The sequence below is a fragment of the Erythrolamprus reginae genome, chromosome 2 (genome assembly GCF_031021105.1).
Source record: "Erythrolamprus reginae isolate rEryReg1 chromosome 2, rEryReg1.hap1, whole genome shotgun sequence".
NCBI classification, from domain to species: Eukaryota; Metazoa; Chordata; class Lepidosauria; order Squamata; family Dipsadidae; genus Erythrolamprus; species Erythrolamprus reginae.
In genome coordinates, this window is record NC_091951.1 from 304,402,742 (window position 1) to 304,420,477 (window position 17,736).

The 17,736-nt window shown below is 41.1% G+C and overlaps 1 protein-coding gene across 3 annotated transcripts in view; it reads left to right on the top strand.

Annotated features, from left to right (window-relative positions):
• Positions 1–17,736, top strand: part of SKIC3 (SKI3 subunit of superkiller complex) — a 66,057-nt gene that overhangs the window by 28,161 nt on the left and 20,160 nt on the right. For all 3 annotated transcript variants that reach the window (XM_070743012.1, XM_070743014.1, XM_070743015.1), the window contains 13 exons: positions 374–518; positions 676–754; positions 849–910; positions 998–1,054; positions 3,615–3,683; positions 4,162–4,236; positions 4,402–4,543; positions 5,772–5,865; positions 6,645–6,722; positions 8,707–8,831; positions 9,488–9,611; positions 12,394–12,615; positions 14,891–14,963. In XM_070743012.1, the coding sequence (XP_070599113.1) occupies positions 374–518; positions 676–754; positions 849–910; positions 998–1,054; positions 3,615–3,683; positions 4,162–4,236; positions 4,402–4,543; positions 5,772–5,865; positions 6,645–6,722; positions 8,707–8,831; positions 9,488–9,611; positions 12,394–12,615; positions 14,891–14,963 (1,345 nt within the window). The remainder of the gene's footprint in view (positions 1–373; positions 519–675; positions 755–848; positions 911–997; positions 1,055–3,614; positions 3,684–4,161; positions 4,237–4,401; positions 4,544–5,771; positions 5,866–6,644; positions 6,723–8,706; positions 8,832–9,487; positions 9,612–12,393; positions 12,616–14,890; positions 14,964–17,736) is intronic.

The window sequence follows — 17,736 nt, forward strand, 5'->3', positions numbered from 1 at the left end:
ATCAGTATAGCTGTAATCAGGAACATTGGAGAGAGAAAAAATAATCATGGAATATGAGAAAGTGGTACATGTCTAGTTGGAAAAATTAATACCTGTTTGAACTGAATTGGTTACACTCTGATTTTATTAGAAATGAATGTATGATTTGAGATTCTTTAGTAGCAAAATGGCCCCTATTTATTACACCAATATTGCCACATGATTAAGATCTATTCAGATTTCTCAATGTCTCCTTGTTGGCATTGAGCAGTGTTGCTATCGGATGGGAAGGTTTTGTAACAATCCTTAAAAGCACGCTAAGTATATAATTCCACTTCCATCTGTTTTGCTAATACAAGTAATTCTGTTCATTGGATGATCTATGTTTCTGCAGATGTTATGGCCGAGGACTGAAACTGATGTCTTCACCAAATACATGGTGTGATCTTGGAATAAATTATTATAACCAAGTGCAGCATCTTACAGCCACAGACAGTAATCAAAATGAAATCAGTGAACTTTTAGAGAGATCCGTACAGGTAATTTCTCCAATGCAATATACAATATTAAGCCTACACTTTTGTAGCAACTCCAAGCTATAGATAACCTTATTCCTTAGCACAGTATATAACATTTAATACAGTGTTGAATTAACATGGTGTTGAATTACAATACTGAGGTCTCAGTCTCTTCTAGTGCCTGAAGAAAGCAGTGCGATTAGACAGTAAAAACCATCTCTACTGGAATGCTCTTGGTGTGGTAGCCTGTTGCAAAGGTAGGTTTTAATGCAAACCTTTGTTTTTCTTTTTTCACAATTTAAAGTTTTACCTATCATAAAGGGTGTTACAGATAAATTTCTATTTCTTTAGGTGTTGAAAATTATGCTCTTGCACAACATGCATTCATTAAATCTATTCAAGCTGATCAAATTGTAAGTACCCTTGATAGTTGCATCTATTTTAAAGGAGACTACAAGCGTCCTAAATTGATCTTTTGAAAACCCCTTTCTTTTGTTTAGAACGTTGTCGCCTGGACCAATCTGGGAGTTTTGTATTTAACAAGTGGAAAAATAGAGGTAAGGGCACGTGTATAATGTAGATGCTTCTCAACGTTCATGAAAACGATTAAGTACAAGGAAGTGTCTGACATATACAGTGTTCCCTCGATTTTCACGGGTTCGAACTTCGCGGAACATCTATACCACGGTTTTTCAAAAATATTAATTAAAAAATACTTTGCGGTTTTTTCCCCTATACCATGGTTTTTCCCACTCGATGACGTCATATGTCATTGCCAAACTTTCGTCTGCCTTTAAAAACATTTTTTTTAATAAACTTTAATAAATAAACATGGTGAGTAATAATCTAAATGGTTGCTAAGGGAATGGGAAATTGTAATTTAGGGGTTTAAAGTGTTAAGGGAAGGCTTGGGATACTGTTCATAGCCAAAAATAGTGTATTTACTTCCGCATCTCTACTTTGCGGAAATTCGACTTTCGTGGGTGGTCTCGGAACACATCCCCCGTGAAAATCGAGGGAACACTGTAACTAGTAATGAAACAGTGTAAAATGTTACACTCCCAATAACTTATTGAAGCACTTAAATATTAATATATACAATTTGATTCGTGACTAATCTTTATTTACATTTTTAATCTACCTTTCCTGTACAGTCTTAAGGCAGCTTGCCTGGAGAATTATTCTATCAAAAATAATTTTGTGAGGTAGATTAGGGCGAGAGAGAATGGCTGCCCATAAGAGAATACTGATCCGTGAGAATAAGGATAGACTTGAAACTGTATCTTCCTGGTATACGATGCCAGCACTATAATTTATATATAAATTGTCAGTAACAAACAGAATCACTGAGCACGTCTTGCTACAATTAGATATCTGGCCTGATCTAATTTTTCTCAGACATGCCTCAGGAATGGCTGAGAGGCTTCAGCAACAAAAACAAAAGAAATGCATGTAACATTATATTTATAAATGTAGAATAGAAAAACAAATGGGTAGTTCTCTTTCAAACTCTCTCTTAACTGGAATTTCTATCACTAAGCAAAGTGGTTGTTAGCAGAAACATCATGTCACTGCATTGCTTAGTGATGGCAGCTCTGGTAACCCTAGTTGCAATTATTAGGTGAGGGCCTCCCACCTCTTCTGTCTACACAGTCTTCTGGCTCCATATCACTGTTATCCCCTCAGGAAGGCCTGACAAGTTCCCTTCAGCAGAATGAGGCTCCACCCAACCATCCCCACCCACATATTTCCCCCCATCTCTGCATACAAATCCAATTTAATAAATTTTGCCACCACCTTTCTTTTGGCCACTATCTAGCTTGCCACCCCCAGCTAACATTTGCTATACTCTTTCTTTTGTTGCTTGCCTGGAATCCAGGCTTTGGGCAAGAACACAGCCCCAGAATGTGCATGACAGCCCCAGAATGTGCATGGTATAACTTTTTCTGCCAAAAGGGAGCTTACCAAATCTGCTCAAGGAGGCAGTGGGACAGAGCCAACGGAGAAGGTAGTGGTGTGATGCAGGCAGCAACTGCACCAGTGAAGATGGCAGCTTTTGACATCCACTAGTTGTTGCTAACTAGTGCTGATCTGAAAATTTGCAATCCAGGTATGGCAGCCATGGAAGTTTGGATGAAGCTTTTGAGTAGAAAAATCATGCATATGCAGTTTGGTTTAGTGGTTAATGCAACAAGCTAGAAAGTGAGACACTGTGAGTTCAAGCCCCATCTGAGCCATGAAAACCAGCTGGTGATCTTGGACCAGACATTCTCTCTCAGCCAGTGTTCCCTCTAATTTTTTTTTTTTTGGGGGGGGGGGGGCGGAAAAGTATAGTGTCTGAGCGGCAGTCCCTTCGGGACTGGGCGGCACAGAAATAATAAATAAATAAACAAACAAACAAATAAAAAACCCACCCTGTTTTGCCTCAGAGAATTTAAAAATAAAATACTGTACTGTGTGTCTATAACAGTGAGCTCATAATAGGGCAACTCTATCAATATCAAAATGCCACTTAAATAGTTGAGCTAGTTTCAAACTAGATTTTGATTTTCTTTCTCTCTTCCTTACTCCCATTCTTTTTCTTTCTCTTTTCCTTCCTCTCTTTTTTCTATCTGTTTCTCTCTCTTCCTCTCTTCCTCTCTCTCTCCTTCCCTCTCACTCTTTCCCTCTCGGCTTCTGGGCAGGTTTGGAAAACTCTGAGTTGATGATGATTTTTAAGGGAGTGATTGCTCACTGCTCAGCTTAGAGGGAACTATGCTCTCAGCCCAATCCACCTCATAGGGTTGTTTTTGTAGGGAAGGAAGATGTGTTTTAGATATGTTCGCCACCTTCAGTTATTTGTAAAAATAATAATAAAGAGGTATACAAAATAATTAAACCAATACATGTATAGCAGCGGTCGGTTGCTCCTGATTTGGACCAGTTCTTAGAACCAGTAGTGCCGGTGGTGGGAGGCTCTGCCCACCCACCCGGGAGCTTCTGCATGCGTCCGAACCAGTAGCAAAAATAGTTACAACCCACCACTGATATATAGTACTTTCCATAATCATTTAATACATATCTAAATCTTTTCACCCAGTTCAATAATTCTGTGTTGATTTTATGTAATTCTTCCAGCAAGCACATGAAGCTTTCAAAGTAGCCCAGTCTCTGGAACCCTCCCATCTAACCTGTTGGATTGGACAGGTAGGGTCTAATCTCTAACTTAATATAGATAGAACATTTTTTTCATTCAAATTCAGATAATTTCTTTTCTAGAAGTGGTTGATTTTTACACGCTGCACCTTCAGCAATGACTACATTTAGTGGTATTTTCAATTTATGATAAGGCATTTAAGGCCTATTGCAGAGGTCTTCAAACTTTGCAACTTTAAGACTTGTGGACTTCAACTCCCAGTGTTCTGGGAGTTGAAGTCCACAGGTCTTAAAGTTACAAAGTTTGGGGATCTCTGGCCTATGGGTTTTTTCAGACACTGTGGAAGCATTTATTAAGATTGGAGTTGTTATTCTGCTGATGTAAATGAAACTAGCTAACTTTGCTGGATCTGATATTTAATTTCTTGTTAAATCAACTTATGCTGAGGAATAAGCAGGCTATGCTTCTGGCATGTATTGTCAAAGCAGATAGGTCTGAGATTTCAATTCTACCTTTTTCTCTTGGTAGGCCTTTATTGCAGAAACTGTTGGCAGCTATGAAACAATGGATCTCTTTAGACACACCACTGAACTCAGCATGCATGTAAGATGCTTTAATCAGACACGTTATGTGGCAATACTGAAGCAGAGCTGTATATTTGTGATGTTGGCTAAATCAACCAGATGCCTAACTCCTGGGCATGTGCTTAAGTAACAATAAAACGATTTCCTAAATGAGCAGTTGTTAATTCCACTTCTTCTCCAACAGACGGAGGGTGCAAAAGGCTATGCCTACTGGGTGTGCTCAACTTTACAAGATAAAACCAACAGAAATACTGAACTTTATAAGTACAACATCCTTCAGATGAATGCTATTCCAACAGCACAAGTTGCTTTAACTAAATATACAGGTAACTTTAAAAAAAAAAGATTGGTTTTAATCACCCCTGTATTCTATACAACTCGAGGTGGATGGTGAACATATAGTACTCATCCCTTCCTTCTATTTTTCCCTAAGAACAACATCAATCCTGTGAAGTGAGTTGGGCTGAGAGAAAAAGACATGGGCCCAAAATCAACCAGGTGGCTTTCATATCCAAAGTAGGATTAGAACTCAAACTCCTGGCTTCTAGGCCAGCCCTTTAACTACTACACCTAACTGGCTCTCTCCATCCTACATTTAAAATACTAGATGGTTTCAATTAGATTGGTCCAAGTGTAATCCATTGATTGTTGTGAGGTTTGGAATAGAAAAGAAAAAGCATGTTGGGGCAACCTCTAATAAGTTTCCAATTCATTGTCGGCTTCATGTAGAATCAATTTATAATTTATCCTTAGCCATGATTGCTTAGAACATCAGTGAACCTCTCCAGTATACATTTATGTTCTAGAGACTAGAGAAGCAGAGAAGGACTGCTACATTTTTGGTGTGTCTTTAAATATCCCAGAAGTTTAGGCTGGCCATCATTAGGAACAAGACAGAAATGGGTTCTAAAACCCATTCACATGTGCACTCATGCTTGCATGTGATGCTACTGTGCAAGTGTAGACGGTTCTGCACATGTGCAGAAGATCCCAGGTGGGTGGGCGGAGCCTCCCGCCATTGCGCTACCAGTTCTTAGTAACGAGCCCGAACCGGGAGCAATCTACCACTGGAACAAGGCAATAAGCCAGCAGAGATGCTCCTACATTGTATAGCCTAAACCTAGAAGATTAATACATCCTTTCTTTTCTCTTTTTTCCCTTTCCTCCCTTACTCCTTTTACAAATTAAAAGTAAAACCCAGGCTCGGAGAGACAACATAACCTTCCTCAGTCTGGTACCCTCCAGAACTAATAGGTAGCCTATTTGTACTGACTATGTAATCTCCAAATATCCTGTGATAGTAACTGTTCTATGGCAGAGGATAATGTGTAAAATAAGATTTTAATGTACACTCTTGAAGTTAGTTGTATCTGAGATAATCACCTATCATTTGTACATTAATCCACGGATGGATGGAATAAGTATAGTTTGTCAGAAATATTTCCTTTTCAGTTCTGTAAATGGTTCTAGTAGCATGTTTTGGGAATCTAAATTTCAGGTTGTTTTTGTACACTCCCCTATTTTATTGTTTTTCTTTTGCACTTTCTCGCCCAGAAAGAATCCAGAATGATGCCTGTGCTTTCACAATGCTTGGTTATTTGAATGAATATCTTCAGCTGAAAAAACAGGCAGCAGATGCATATCAAAGGTAACCTTCTTAAATACACATTTTGAAGTATCAGTGGTAACATCTGTTCAGTGTTTTCTCCAGTAAATACAACATGCAGTATATGCCAGAAATTTATTAAAATTAAAGTAATTTTCATTGGTCTGACATAGTAGCAATGTAAAGCCATATGTCACCGAAAGATGTTTAGATGTTGGGAAATTCAGTTACAGAATTGAAAGGCAACATAGATCATGTTCAGTTGCTTCTGTTTGGCAAAAAATAATATAGTTAAGTTTAAATGTTTTTTCCCTGCTATATTGAATTATATCTTGAAGGTTAAAAAAGCAATAAAAGTAGAAAAAGATTAAAATAACCACACTTGTTAACCAAACTTCCTCATATAACTTCTACTGTCCGAAGCATTTTAAACACTTCACAAAATGGCTAACAGATTGGGTTTTTTTAATAGGCTAACCTTCTCTCTTTGCCTGCTATTTCTTTGCAATAACATGTATCTTGTACAATAAAGGCATTTGGGGGCATAATCTGGGATTATATTTATTCCATATTCTTAACATGGAACTTCTCATATAATAACTAAGTTCTAAAATTCTATTTATCCTCTTTATTAGTCCTTTTGTTGAGACTTATATGCCTAAAATTTAACAAATGCAATTATAAATATAAAGCTCTAGATGCAAAATCTGAATAGTATTTTTCTGTAATCAAAATATAAAATTTTTAATTTTTCAAATATTTCATAGGAAAGCTACTGACACTAAAATGTTTGGAAATCTCATTTATGATACTTTTTACAGGGCAGTCCTATTGCTGACAAATTCTGATGACAAAGAAAGATATAATATAGTGATGAGAAATTATGGAAGGTCACTTTGGTAAGTTGCAAACTAAGCATATTGTTATTCTTATCAAATTAAGATTCTCAGTTCTAAAAAGTGTGTAGCAAAACAAACCATGTCTATTAAACTAGGGGTCCCCCACCCCACCCGTGGATTGGTACCAGTCTGTGGCATGTCAGAAACCAGGCCACACAAACAAGTGAAGCTCCATCTGCAGGATGTAGGCAGCACATGAAACCACATCCCCTCCGGTCCATGGAAGAACATCTCTCCATGGAACCAGTCCATGGTGCCCCCAAAATTGGGGGGCACTGTCTTAAAGTACTGTGGAAATCAACTTAGGACCTTCCAATTATTCTTTTGCAAACACAGAGCCTCCAGAAATCATGTCATAAAAATTTGCCAGCAAATGTGTATTTTCTTTTTGATTTAAATATGAAGTAAAACAGGAACTCTCATTAAGACTGAAAGAAAAAGATTGTCAAATTATAAAAGAGACTTTTAAAATTACACCCACTCACTGGCTAATGATACTAGCACTTATGCTATGTCCCTTGTAAATGTTGATAGCTCAAAGCACAAATCACTTACTGTTAGCTCTTAGGTAATCAGTTCTGATTAGTATGTAATGGAGAAACAATTAGGATTCAAACACATTGAGATGTAAGGTTAAACTCAGTCTGTTAAAATTCATCTTCAGATATCTTTATAGCCAAACAAATCTGAACTTAAGTTTTATACCATTCACCACACAATTAAATGAATTTTCACAATTCATGCTTGAGATTTACAGTGATCCCCCGGTTATTGCGTTCCCGACCATTGCGAACAGGCTAATTTGCGATTTTTCAACCCGGAAGTCAAAACACCATCTGCGCATGCGTGCCCTTTTTTTCTATGGGCACGCATGCGTAGATGGCGCCGGGCAGATCAGCTGCTGGGCGGCTTCCCTGGGTCTTCCCCCTCTTGCTGGCGGGAGGGCGAAGCCCCCGTCAGCACCCGCTCGCCCGCTGTTCGCCCGGCTACCCGCCCTTCGCCGCTCGCCCGCCCTTCGCCCGGCCACCCGCCGTTCGCCTGCCCTTCGCCCGGGAAGTTCGCCAGGAGTCAGCGGAGAAGCCGCGCGGCTGTTTTAAAACGATCGGAGCCGGCCTGGGGGGGGGCTTTCCAGCAACCCCCGAGCCCCCAACCCGGGCTCGGGGGTTGCTGGAAAGCCCCCCCAGACCGGCTCCGATCGTTTTAAAACAGGCGCGCGGCTTCTCCGCTGACTCCTAAAGCGGGGAAGTTCGCCAGGAGTCAGCGGAGAAGCGCGCGCCTGTTTTAAAACGATCGGAGCCGGCCTGGGGGGGCTTTCCAGCAACCCCCGAGCCCCAACCCGGGCTCGGGGGTTGCTGGAAAGCCCCCCCAGGCCGGCTCCGATCGTTTTAAAACAGGCGCGCCGCTTCTCCGCTGACTCCTGGCGAACTTCCCCGCTTTAGGAGTCAGCGGAGAAGCGGCGCACCTGTTTTAAAACGATCGGAGCCTGCCTGGGGGGGCTTTCCCTTTCAGGGCGGGTGAGCGGCGGGCGCGGCAGCAGCGAGGAGTTTGCGTGGGCGGCGGGGAAACCCCAATCTTCGGCTCCTCGCTGCTGCGGCGGAAGTAAAAACACCATCTGCACATGCGCAGATGGTGTTTTTACTTCCGCAGCGCTACTTCGCGAAAACCCGCTCATTGCGGGGGGTCCTGGAACGGAACCCTCGCAATGATCGGGGGATCACTGTATACTGTTTCTCAGAAAAAAAAGACCTAACCTGAAAATACGCCCTATTGCGTCTTTTGGAGCAAAAATTAATAAGACCCAGTCTTATTTTCGGGGAAACACGGGTAGATGATCACATCTAAAGTAATACCATTGCAAAATAAATTATCAAGCATCATTCCTTAGGAAGAAATTTCATCCCCAAATTTTGTTTTTTGCTTGAATTTATTTGTGTGATTTTATTTTTTTCTAATTGGACTTAGTCTTGTTTTTTATTTTTTAAAGTGCTCTTGGTCAGTGTGATGATGCCATCAAGGCTTATTTGACAACCCATTTGATAGAATTTGATGATATTGTAGGAATTGCTCTGTCTTACTTCAAGAAAGGACATTTCCAGGAAAGTCAGAAGGGTAAGTGTTTCTGTTGTACAGTATCTCTCCTCTGAAGAATCTGTGTGAAAATCAGTATTGAGATTTTGTGCTGACTTAGTAAAGTATTAAGATCACACGCATTTAATCACCAGAAAGAATAGTCATAGATTGATTTCATCAAATCTTCCTTCAAAGGTAGCTTAGTCAAAAAATATTAACAATGTGAGTTACTCCTGAAACTTTGGCCAAAAGTTAATTTGTTTACTTGCTTGTTAGCTTCTTTATTGTACTGACATAAATTGTTGAACTGTGGTCTATCAACTCTAATAGGCCTTAATTTCTATCAGTGACAATTCTTAACCTACCTGTTTCAAAATCAGAAGCAATAATGCAAGTAACCCTTGACTTACAGCCATTCTTTCAGTGACTGTTCATAATTAAGATCGTACTAAAAATGGACTTACTACCCTTGCTTTAAGTTACAGACATTGCAGAATCCTGCTGTTACATAATCAAAATTTGGGTGTTTAGTAGGCTGCTCCCACTTGCAAACACAGGAGTGCTGAGTGTGTGTGGTGCTGAGTGTGTGTGTTTGTGTGTGCCCTGTTTGTTGTCTGTCATCCCCACCTCCTAGGCAAATATTTGATTAAGGTTGCTGCTTGCCATTGTTTTGAATTTCTCATTTTTATTCCTAGCTTATGAAAAAGCACTTGCAATTGCAGAGTCTGAGAAAGATAAAGCATATATATTAACAGCCCTCGCAATAATAGAATACAAACAGAATCGAATGGATGCTGCAAAGACCCTCTTATTTAAATGGTAAGCAGTAAGTACAGGCGTATTTCTCTAAACCTATTAAAGTACTTTAGAATCATCCTAACCCCTTTTAATAAGCTTAGAAAACTGTAGGCAAAATGGGATCCTTGCTGACTTGAAGGAACCGCAGGTCTGGAGAAGCATCTTTCAAAAAAAAAGAAAGAAAGAAAGATAAAACAGGAAATGTCTCCCCTCAGGAATTGCACAGTGCAATCACAATATGTAAATTTATAGCTTGGCAGGAACTGAATGCATTGGGAGGTTGGAGGGATATTTGACAAGTTTTGAAGATGAAAACCTCTTTTACAAGGGTTGCAATTATATTCCTTTTTCATGTGTTCTGTTTAATAGCAGACGCACTGGTGGGTGAGTACCTAAAACGTGAGTAAACTCAGAATAAGATGCAAAGTTGGAAAATAGTTACAGAAGATACAGAAGTTTGTGAGTTTAGATTGGAAGGAAAATCCAAATTTACCTGACATCGGATATTTTAGCTTTCCCATTCACAGAAAGGAGAAAAAAAGGATAGGGTCAAAATACTATCTGCCTGACTTTTATTATTATTAATAATAATAACAACAACAACACAATAACAACAGAGTTGGAAGGGACCTTGGAGCTCCTCTAGTCCAACCCTCTGCTTCAGACAAATGGCTATCCAACATCATCTTAAAAACTTCCAGTGTTGGAGTACAGTGTTCCCTCGATTTTCGCGGGTTCGAACTTCGCGAAACAGCTATACCACGGTTTTTCAAAAATATTAACTAAAAATACTTTGCCGTTTTTTTCCCTATACCACGGTTTTTCCCGCCCGATGACGTCATACGTCATCGCCAAACTTGCGTCCACTTTTAATAAATATTTTTTTAAATAAACTTTAATAAATAAACATGGTGAGTAATAATCTAAATGCTTGCTAAGGGAATGAGAAATTGCAGTTTAGGGGTTTAAAGTGTTAAGGGAAGGCTTGAGATACTGTTCATAGCCAAAAATAGTGTATTTACTTCTGCATCTCTACTTCGCGGAAATTCGACTTTCGCGGGCGGTCTCGGAACGCATCCCCCGCGAAAATCGAGGGAACACTGTATTCACTATTTCTGGAGGCAAGCCATTCCACTGATCAATTGTTCTGACTGTCAAGAATTTTCTCCTTATTTCTAAGTTGCTTCTCTCCTTGATTAGTTTCCACCCATTGCTTCTTGTCCTACTCTCAGATACTTTGGAAAATAGCCTGACTCCCTCTTCTTTGTGGCAGCCCCTGAGATGTTACAACATTGCTATCCTGTCTCCCTCTAGTCCTTCTTTTCATCAAACTAGAGATTCACATTTCCTGCAACCGTTCTTCAAATGTTTAAGTCTCCAGTCCCCTAATCATCTTTGTTGCTCCTCTGCACTATTTCTAGAGTCTCAACATTCTTTTTACATCGTGGTGGCCAAAACTGAATGCAGTATTCCAAGTGTGGCAGCATAGAAATCAATCAGTCAAACAAACACATAACAAGCAAACACACACACACACACACTTCACGTGATTTTGATTATCTCTCTGTTAATAAAGCCTAGAACTGTGTTGGCTTTTTTGGCAGCTGCTGCACACTGCTGGCTAAATGGTTGTCCACTAGGACTGCAAGATCCCTCTGACAGTTATTACTGTTAAGCAAGGTACCACATATACTATACCTGTGCATTTTGTTTTTCTTGCCTAAATGTAGAACTTTACTTTTTTAGGCAAGAAAAACAATATGCACAGGGTTTTCTGATCCTTTAGGGTTCAGTTCATAGTTGAGTATAGTTGAGAATGAAATATGTATGAGTTGGTTACAGCATCTGCATTTTCTTCCACAACTCCAGTTTCCTTTTAAGGCTGATGGAAGCATGAACAAAATCAAGCTTTGGGCTGAGACTTATTGCACCAATTTGTTCCCTGGTGCCATCTTTTTCATGAGGTTAATTTGAATATATGATACTATTGCCTTTAAAGAAAGAAAAAGAAAAACAACCCATGTAGTTGCGTTTGTAAATCATGAGAACAATACATTCATTATCTTACTTTTCAATGAATGGTGATGTACCTTCATACAATAGTAGATTGCAAAGGCATTTCTCAGCTATTGCCAAATTACCAAACTATCTGTTAACATGACTTTACTGCCTCCAATTTTTATTAGCCAGCCATTTATTAAACTCCACCCCCACAACATTTTATAGCTTTTATAGTCAGGCATAGTGGTTTCTGAAAGAGATTATTCCATGGAAGAGAGTTCCCAGGGGAAATTATTTGTCTAGTTATTTGACTGTATATAAATGGAACCTACATTGGAATATTACTATCACTAGTCCTGGGTCATAAATGTCACTGGTGGAATCGGATGCATAGAATAGTAATTGCCATACTTAGCAAAATAAATCTGTACTTACTTAAGACTAAAATGTTATCTAAACAGGAAAACCAATTCTTATTGAGTCAGACCCTTGATCAGAGAACTTTGGAAGGATTTTCACCACCGGGTAGCCGATCTCTAAAGCCTGCTAAGTGTGGATATGGAACTGATTTTTTTCATCTAGGGATATTAAGCCCAAATGTAGAATCTTCTAAATACAGAACAAGCTTTCCTCCCCCCCCCCCCCCAAGAGCATTTGGCAATGCTTCATCAACATAAAGTTTTTCAGGTAGAAGATAGCATTTTGAATTATAAATATTGTGCCGAGTAAGCAACAGATTCTTCATGTTATATTTTAAGGCGATGCTCCTCGGAGTAATAAATTTTCTGTGTTGCATTTACAGTTCTATATTACAGGAGCCTAATATGGAAAGCCTGCAAGCCTTATGCAGTTTAGGGTTGATCAAGCAGGATGCTACACTTGCAACCGCAGCACTTAAAGAACTGATAAAGCACACAGGGGAAAAAGACAATGTTTATAAGAGGTGCCTTCTTGCATCTGCTGTCTATGCCTTACAAGGCAGACATCTGGCTGTTCAAAGACAAGTTTCTAAAGCTGTCCACAGGTATGTAAAATATAAAGCAAGCAATGTTACTTCTCCTTATCACCGGTTCCCCAACGAGAGGTGCTGCGTTGAAGTCCTCTGAGTTTTACTTGCAAAAGCTGTCCTGTGGGTTTCACATTTTGAACTGTGGTGATATAGAGGTTTGCAGTTTGAGATATCTTCAGAATAAAAGTAGATGTAATTAGATGACTACTTTTCCTCTCTAGCGTTAAATAGGATTTTTATCCAGCTAATATGAAGTACAGTGGTACCTCTACTTACGAATTTAATTCGTTCCATGACCAGGTTCTTAAGTAGAAAAATTTGTAAGAAGAAGCAATTTTTCCCATTGGAATCAATGTAAAAGCAAATAATGTATGTGATTGGGGAAACCATAGGCAGGGTGGAGGTCCTGTTTCCTCCCAGGAGATTCCTAGAGAGGCCCCACGGAGGCTTCTCCCTGCCTTTTCCGGCCCTGTTTCCTCCCAGGAGATTTCTAGAGAAGCTCTAGAGAGGCTTCTCCCTGCCTTTTCCGGCCCTGTTTCCTCCCAGGAGATTTCTAGAGAAGCTCCAGAGAGGCTTCTCCCTGCCTTTTCTGGCCCTGTTTCCTCCCAGGAGATTCCTAGAGAGGCTCCAGAGAGGTTCTCCCTGCCTTTTCCGGTTACAGTTTCAGAGGCTCGGGTTTGTAAGTGGAAAATGGTTCTTGAGAAGAGGCAAAAAAATCTTGAACACAAAGTTTGTAAGTAGAGGCGTTATTAGGTAGAGGTACCACTGTATTTTTTTCACGCTGATTCTAGTATTTAAAGAAAACTATGAACGTTCTCAATTTATGTAAGCTAACACAGTTCTATTGACTTAAAATAAAAGTGAGGATGTTTGAACAAAACATTGCCGGCTGATACTTCTCTGTTAAGTGATTTATGTTAAAAGCAATAACATTTGCAGATACTCCTTAGGTTATGATGGCAACTGGGACTGGAATTTCCATCACTAAGCAATGTGATTGTAAAGCACGAAGTCATATAACTGCATCATTTAGCAATGGCAGCCCTAGTTGCTATAGTAACTCCACTAAGTAAGGAACTCATGTGACAGCAAAGCAGAAAGAAGTGGAAGGTATCAGGCAAGCAGGTTGATGGGTGAGAGCTACAGGCGGGTATAGCAGGTGGGCACTATAGTATGTGAGTGGATACTACAAAGTGTGGATAAGCAAGCAGGTATTGTGGGGATACTGTAGGTGGGGACTACAGTGGGTTGGTCGGTGTGGCAGTGACTGTGACTTCTTGCCAGCTTCCCCATTGACTTTAAAGCAGGTAGGGAAGTTTGCAGCAAATGGTGACCATAAAATCTTGAGATGCTACAACTGTCCTAATTGCAAGCCAGTTTCCCATCATCTGAATCATGAACATGCAATAGTGACAGTGCTTCAGTGGTTGCAACTTTTGTGAATCTTTTCATCCATTGTCATCATAACTTTGCATGGTTGCTGAATAAGTGGGTATAACCTGAGAACTGCATGTAAATTAATTTAGAAGCAACTGATTTGTCATATCAGTTATATTGAATTAAATTACTGATAATATAGGTGCAAAGTTCAAAATTGGGAGGCTCACCAGTATCTAACAGGTTTTTATAGCCAAACTAAACACCCAACTGGAAAGAGATTTTCTAACCTCATTGTGCTTCATTGATGATATCAGATATGAATGACTATCATTTTTCAGATTGGCAAAAGTTACTTGCTCCACATTATTTTAACAAAATCTAGAATTTAGTTCAAATTGAACCACGGAGAGTTTAAAAATGCACTTCATCTAGCAAGAGTCTTAAGACTCACCTATGTTGCCAGGCCTGGGGCAATTAGATTTTGCCCCACTGACCAATAAATGTGATGCATGGTGTGATTGGATTGTCTGATTGAGTAATATATAGAGTTTTTAGCTGTAGATTTTTAATGTATTAGATTTGTTTTGTATGCTTTGTTTCTGTATTCTGTGAGCCGCCCCGAGTTTTCGGAGAAGGGCAGCATACAAATCTAATAAATAAATAAAATTTATTTTGGAATTTAAATCTATTTAACCCATTTTTTTTCCAGTTGGTTCTAGTTAATGTATATTTTAACAAATCTCTTCAAAGATACTACTATACCATATTAAAAGGACTAAAACATAAATTAAAAGCTTCTACATCAGAAACAGTTATACTGAAAGTATTCTTCATAATTTCAATCTATGTTGATCGATTCTACTGTATAGCAAATTGTGATTTTTAACTCTTCTGTGATCTCTTACCTAAGCAACCCAGATGATCCTGCCCTCTGGTCTCTGCTGTCAAGACTGGTCCCTCGGTACGTTCCACAAAATGCCAAGGTAAATATGCATTGACGAGAGTGCAGTACGTACACGCTGAATTACAGTTTTATTTAAATGAGCACATTTTACTAAAAGGGTTTTTTCAAAATTTAGCATCAACATTAGAGTTCAATCATTTGGGCAAGCTAGTATCTTCATAGAAACATAGAAACATAGAAGACTGACGGCAGAAAAAGACCTCATGATCCATCTAGTCTGCCCTTATACTATTTCCTGTGTTTTATCTTAGGATGGATATATGTTTATCGCAGGCATGTTTAAATTCAGTTACTGTGGATTTACCAACCACGTCTGCTGGAAGTTTGTTCCAAGGATCTACTACTCTTTCAGTGAAATAATATTTTCTCATGTTGCTTTTGATCTTTCCCCCAACTAACTTCAGATTGTGTCCCCTTGTTCTTGTGTTCATTTTCCTATTAAAAACACTTCCCTCCTGAACCTTATTTAACCCTTTAACATATTTAAATGTTTCGATCATGTCCCCCCTTTTCCTTCTTTCCTCCAGACTATACAGATTGAGTTCATTAAGTCTTTCCTGATACGTTTTATGCTTAAGACCTTCCACCATTCTTGTAGCCCGTCTTTGGACCCGTTCAATTTTGTCAATATCTTTTTGTAGGTGAGGTCTCCAGAACTGAACACAGTATTCCAAATGTGGTCTCACCAGCGCTCTATATAAGGGGATCACAGTCTCCCTCTTCCTGCTTGTTTATTTATTTATTTATTTATTTATTTAGATTTGTATGCCGCCCCTCTCCGCAGACTCGGGGCGGCTCACAACAAAGTGAAAAACAATTTATAACAAATCTAAATTTCTACTAAAAACATTTTAAAAAACCCATTTTCTAAACACACATACACCCACACATACCATTCATAAATTGCATATGCCCGGGGGAGATGTCTCAGTTCCCCCATGCCTGACGACACAGGTGGGTCTTAAGGAGCTTACGAAAGGCAAGGAGAGTAGGGGCAGTTCTAATCTCCGGGGGGAGTTGGTTCCAGAGGGTCGGGGCCACCACAGAGAAGGCTCTTCCCCTGGGGCCCGCCAACCGACATTGTTTAGTTGACAGGACCCGGAGAAGGCCCACTCTGTGGGACCTAATCGGTCGCTGGGATTCGTGCGGCAGCAGGCGGTCTCGGAGATATTCTGGTCCAGTGCCATGAAGGGCTTTAAAGGTCATAACCAACACTTTGAATTGTGACCGGAAGTTGATCGGCAACCAATGCAGACTGCGGAGTGTTGGTGAAACATGGGCATACCTAGGTAAGCCCATGACTGCTCTCGCAGCTGCATTCTGCACGATCTGAAGTTTCCGAACACTTTTCAAAGGTAGCCCCATGTAGAGAGCATTACAGTAGTCGAACCTCGAGGTGATGAGGGCATGAGTGACTGTGAGCAGTGAGTCCCGGTCCAGATAGGGTCGCAACTGGTGCACCAGGCGAACCTGGGCAAACGCCTCCCTCGCCACAGCTGAAAGATGGTTCTCTAATGTGAGCTGTGGATCGAGGAGGACGCCCAAGTTGCGGACCCTCTCCGAGGGGGTCAATAATTCCCCCCCCCCAGGGTAATGGAAGGACAGATGGAATTGTCCTTGGGAGGCAAAACCCACAGCCACTCCGTCTTATCCGGGTTGAGTTTGAGTCTGTTGGCACCCATCCAGGCCCCAACAGCCTCCAGACACCGGCACATCACTTCCACTGCTTCGTTGACTGGACATGGGGTGGAGATGTAAAGCTGGGTATCATCAGCGTACTGATGATACCTCACCCCATGCCCTTGGATGATCTCACCCAGCGGTTTCATGTAGATATTGAATAGCAGGGGGGAGAGGACCGACCCCTGAGGCACCCCACAAGGGAGAGACCTCGGAGTCGACCTCTGACCCCCCACTAACACCGACTGCGACCGACCGGAGAGGTAGGAGGAGAACCCTTGAAGAACAGTGCCTCCCACCCCCAACCCCTCCAGCCGGTGCAGAAGGATACCATGGTCGATGGTATCGAAAGCCGCTGAGAGGTCAAGAAGCACCAGGACAGAGGATAAACCCCTGTCCCGGGCCCGCCAGAGATCATCCATCAACGCGACCAAAGCAGTTTCCGTGCTGTAACCGGGCCTGAAACCCGACTGCTGGGAACCTAGATAATCGGCTTCTTCCAAGGATCGCTGGAGCTGGAGTGCCACCACCTTCTCGACAACCTTCCCCATAAAGGGAAGGTTGGAGACTGGCCGGTAGTTATTAAGTACGGCTGGGTCCAGGGAAGGCTTCTTGAGGAGGGGGCACACGAGCGCCTCTTTATAGGATGATGGAAAGGATCCCCTCCCCAAGGAAGCGTTGATAATCTCCTGGACCCAGCTCCGTGTCACCTCTCTGCTGGCCGAGACCAGCCAGGAGGGACACGGATCCAGTAGACAGGTGGCGGAACTCACAGCTCCAATGGCCTTGTCCACTTCATCAGGTGTCACCAGATCAAACTCTTCCCAGACAGGTGGACAAGTACGGGCCCCAGTCACCTCAACTGACTCGTTGTCAGCCGACTCTGTTTTCTAATTGGAGTCGAGGTCCGCCCGGATCTGAGCGATTTTATCAGCGAAAAACGTGTTAAAATCCTCGGCACTACTCTGCAAGGGCTCCCCAACTCCCCCCTGATTAAGAAGGGAGCGGGTCACCCTAAACAGAGCAGCCGGGCGGGATTCCGCTGATGCAATCAAGGCGGCATGGTACGCGCATCTTGCCGCCTTGAGCGCCACTTTGTAAGTCTTAATAAA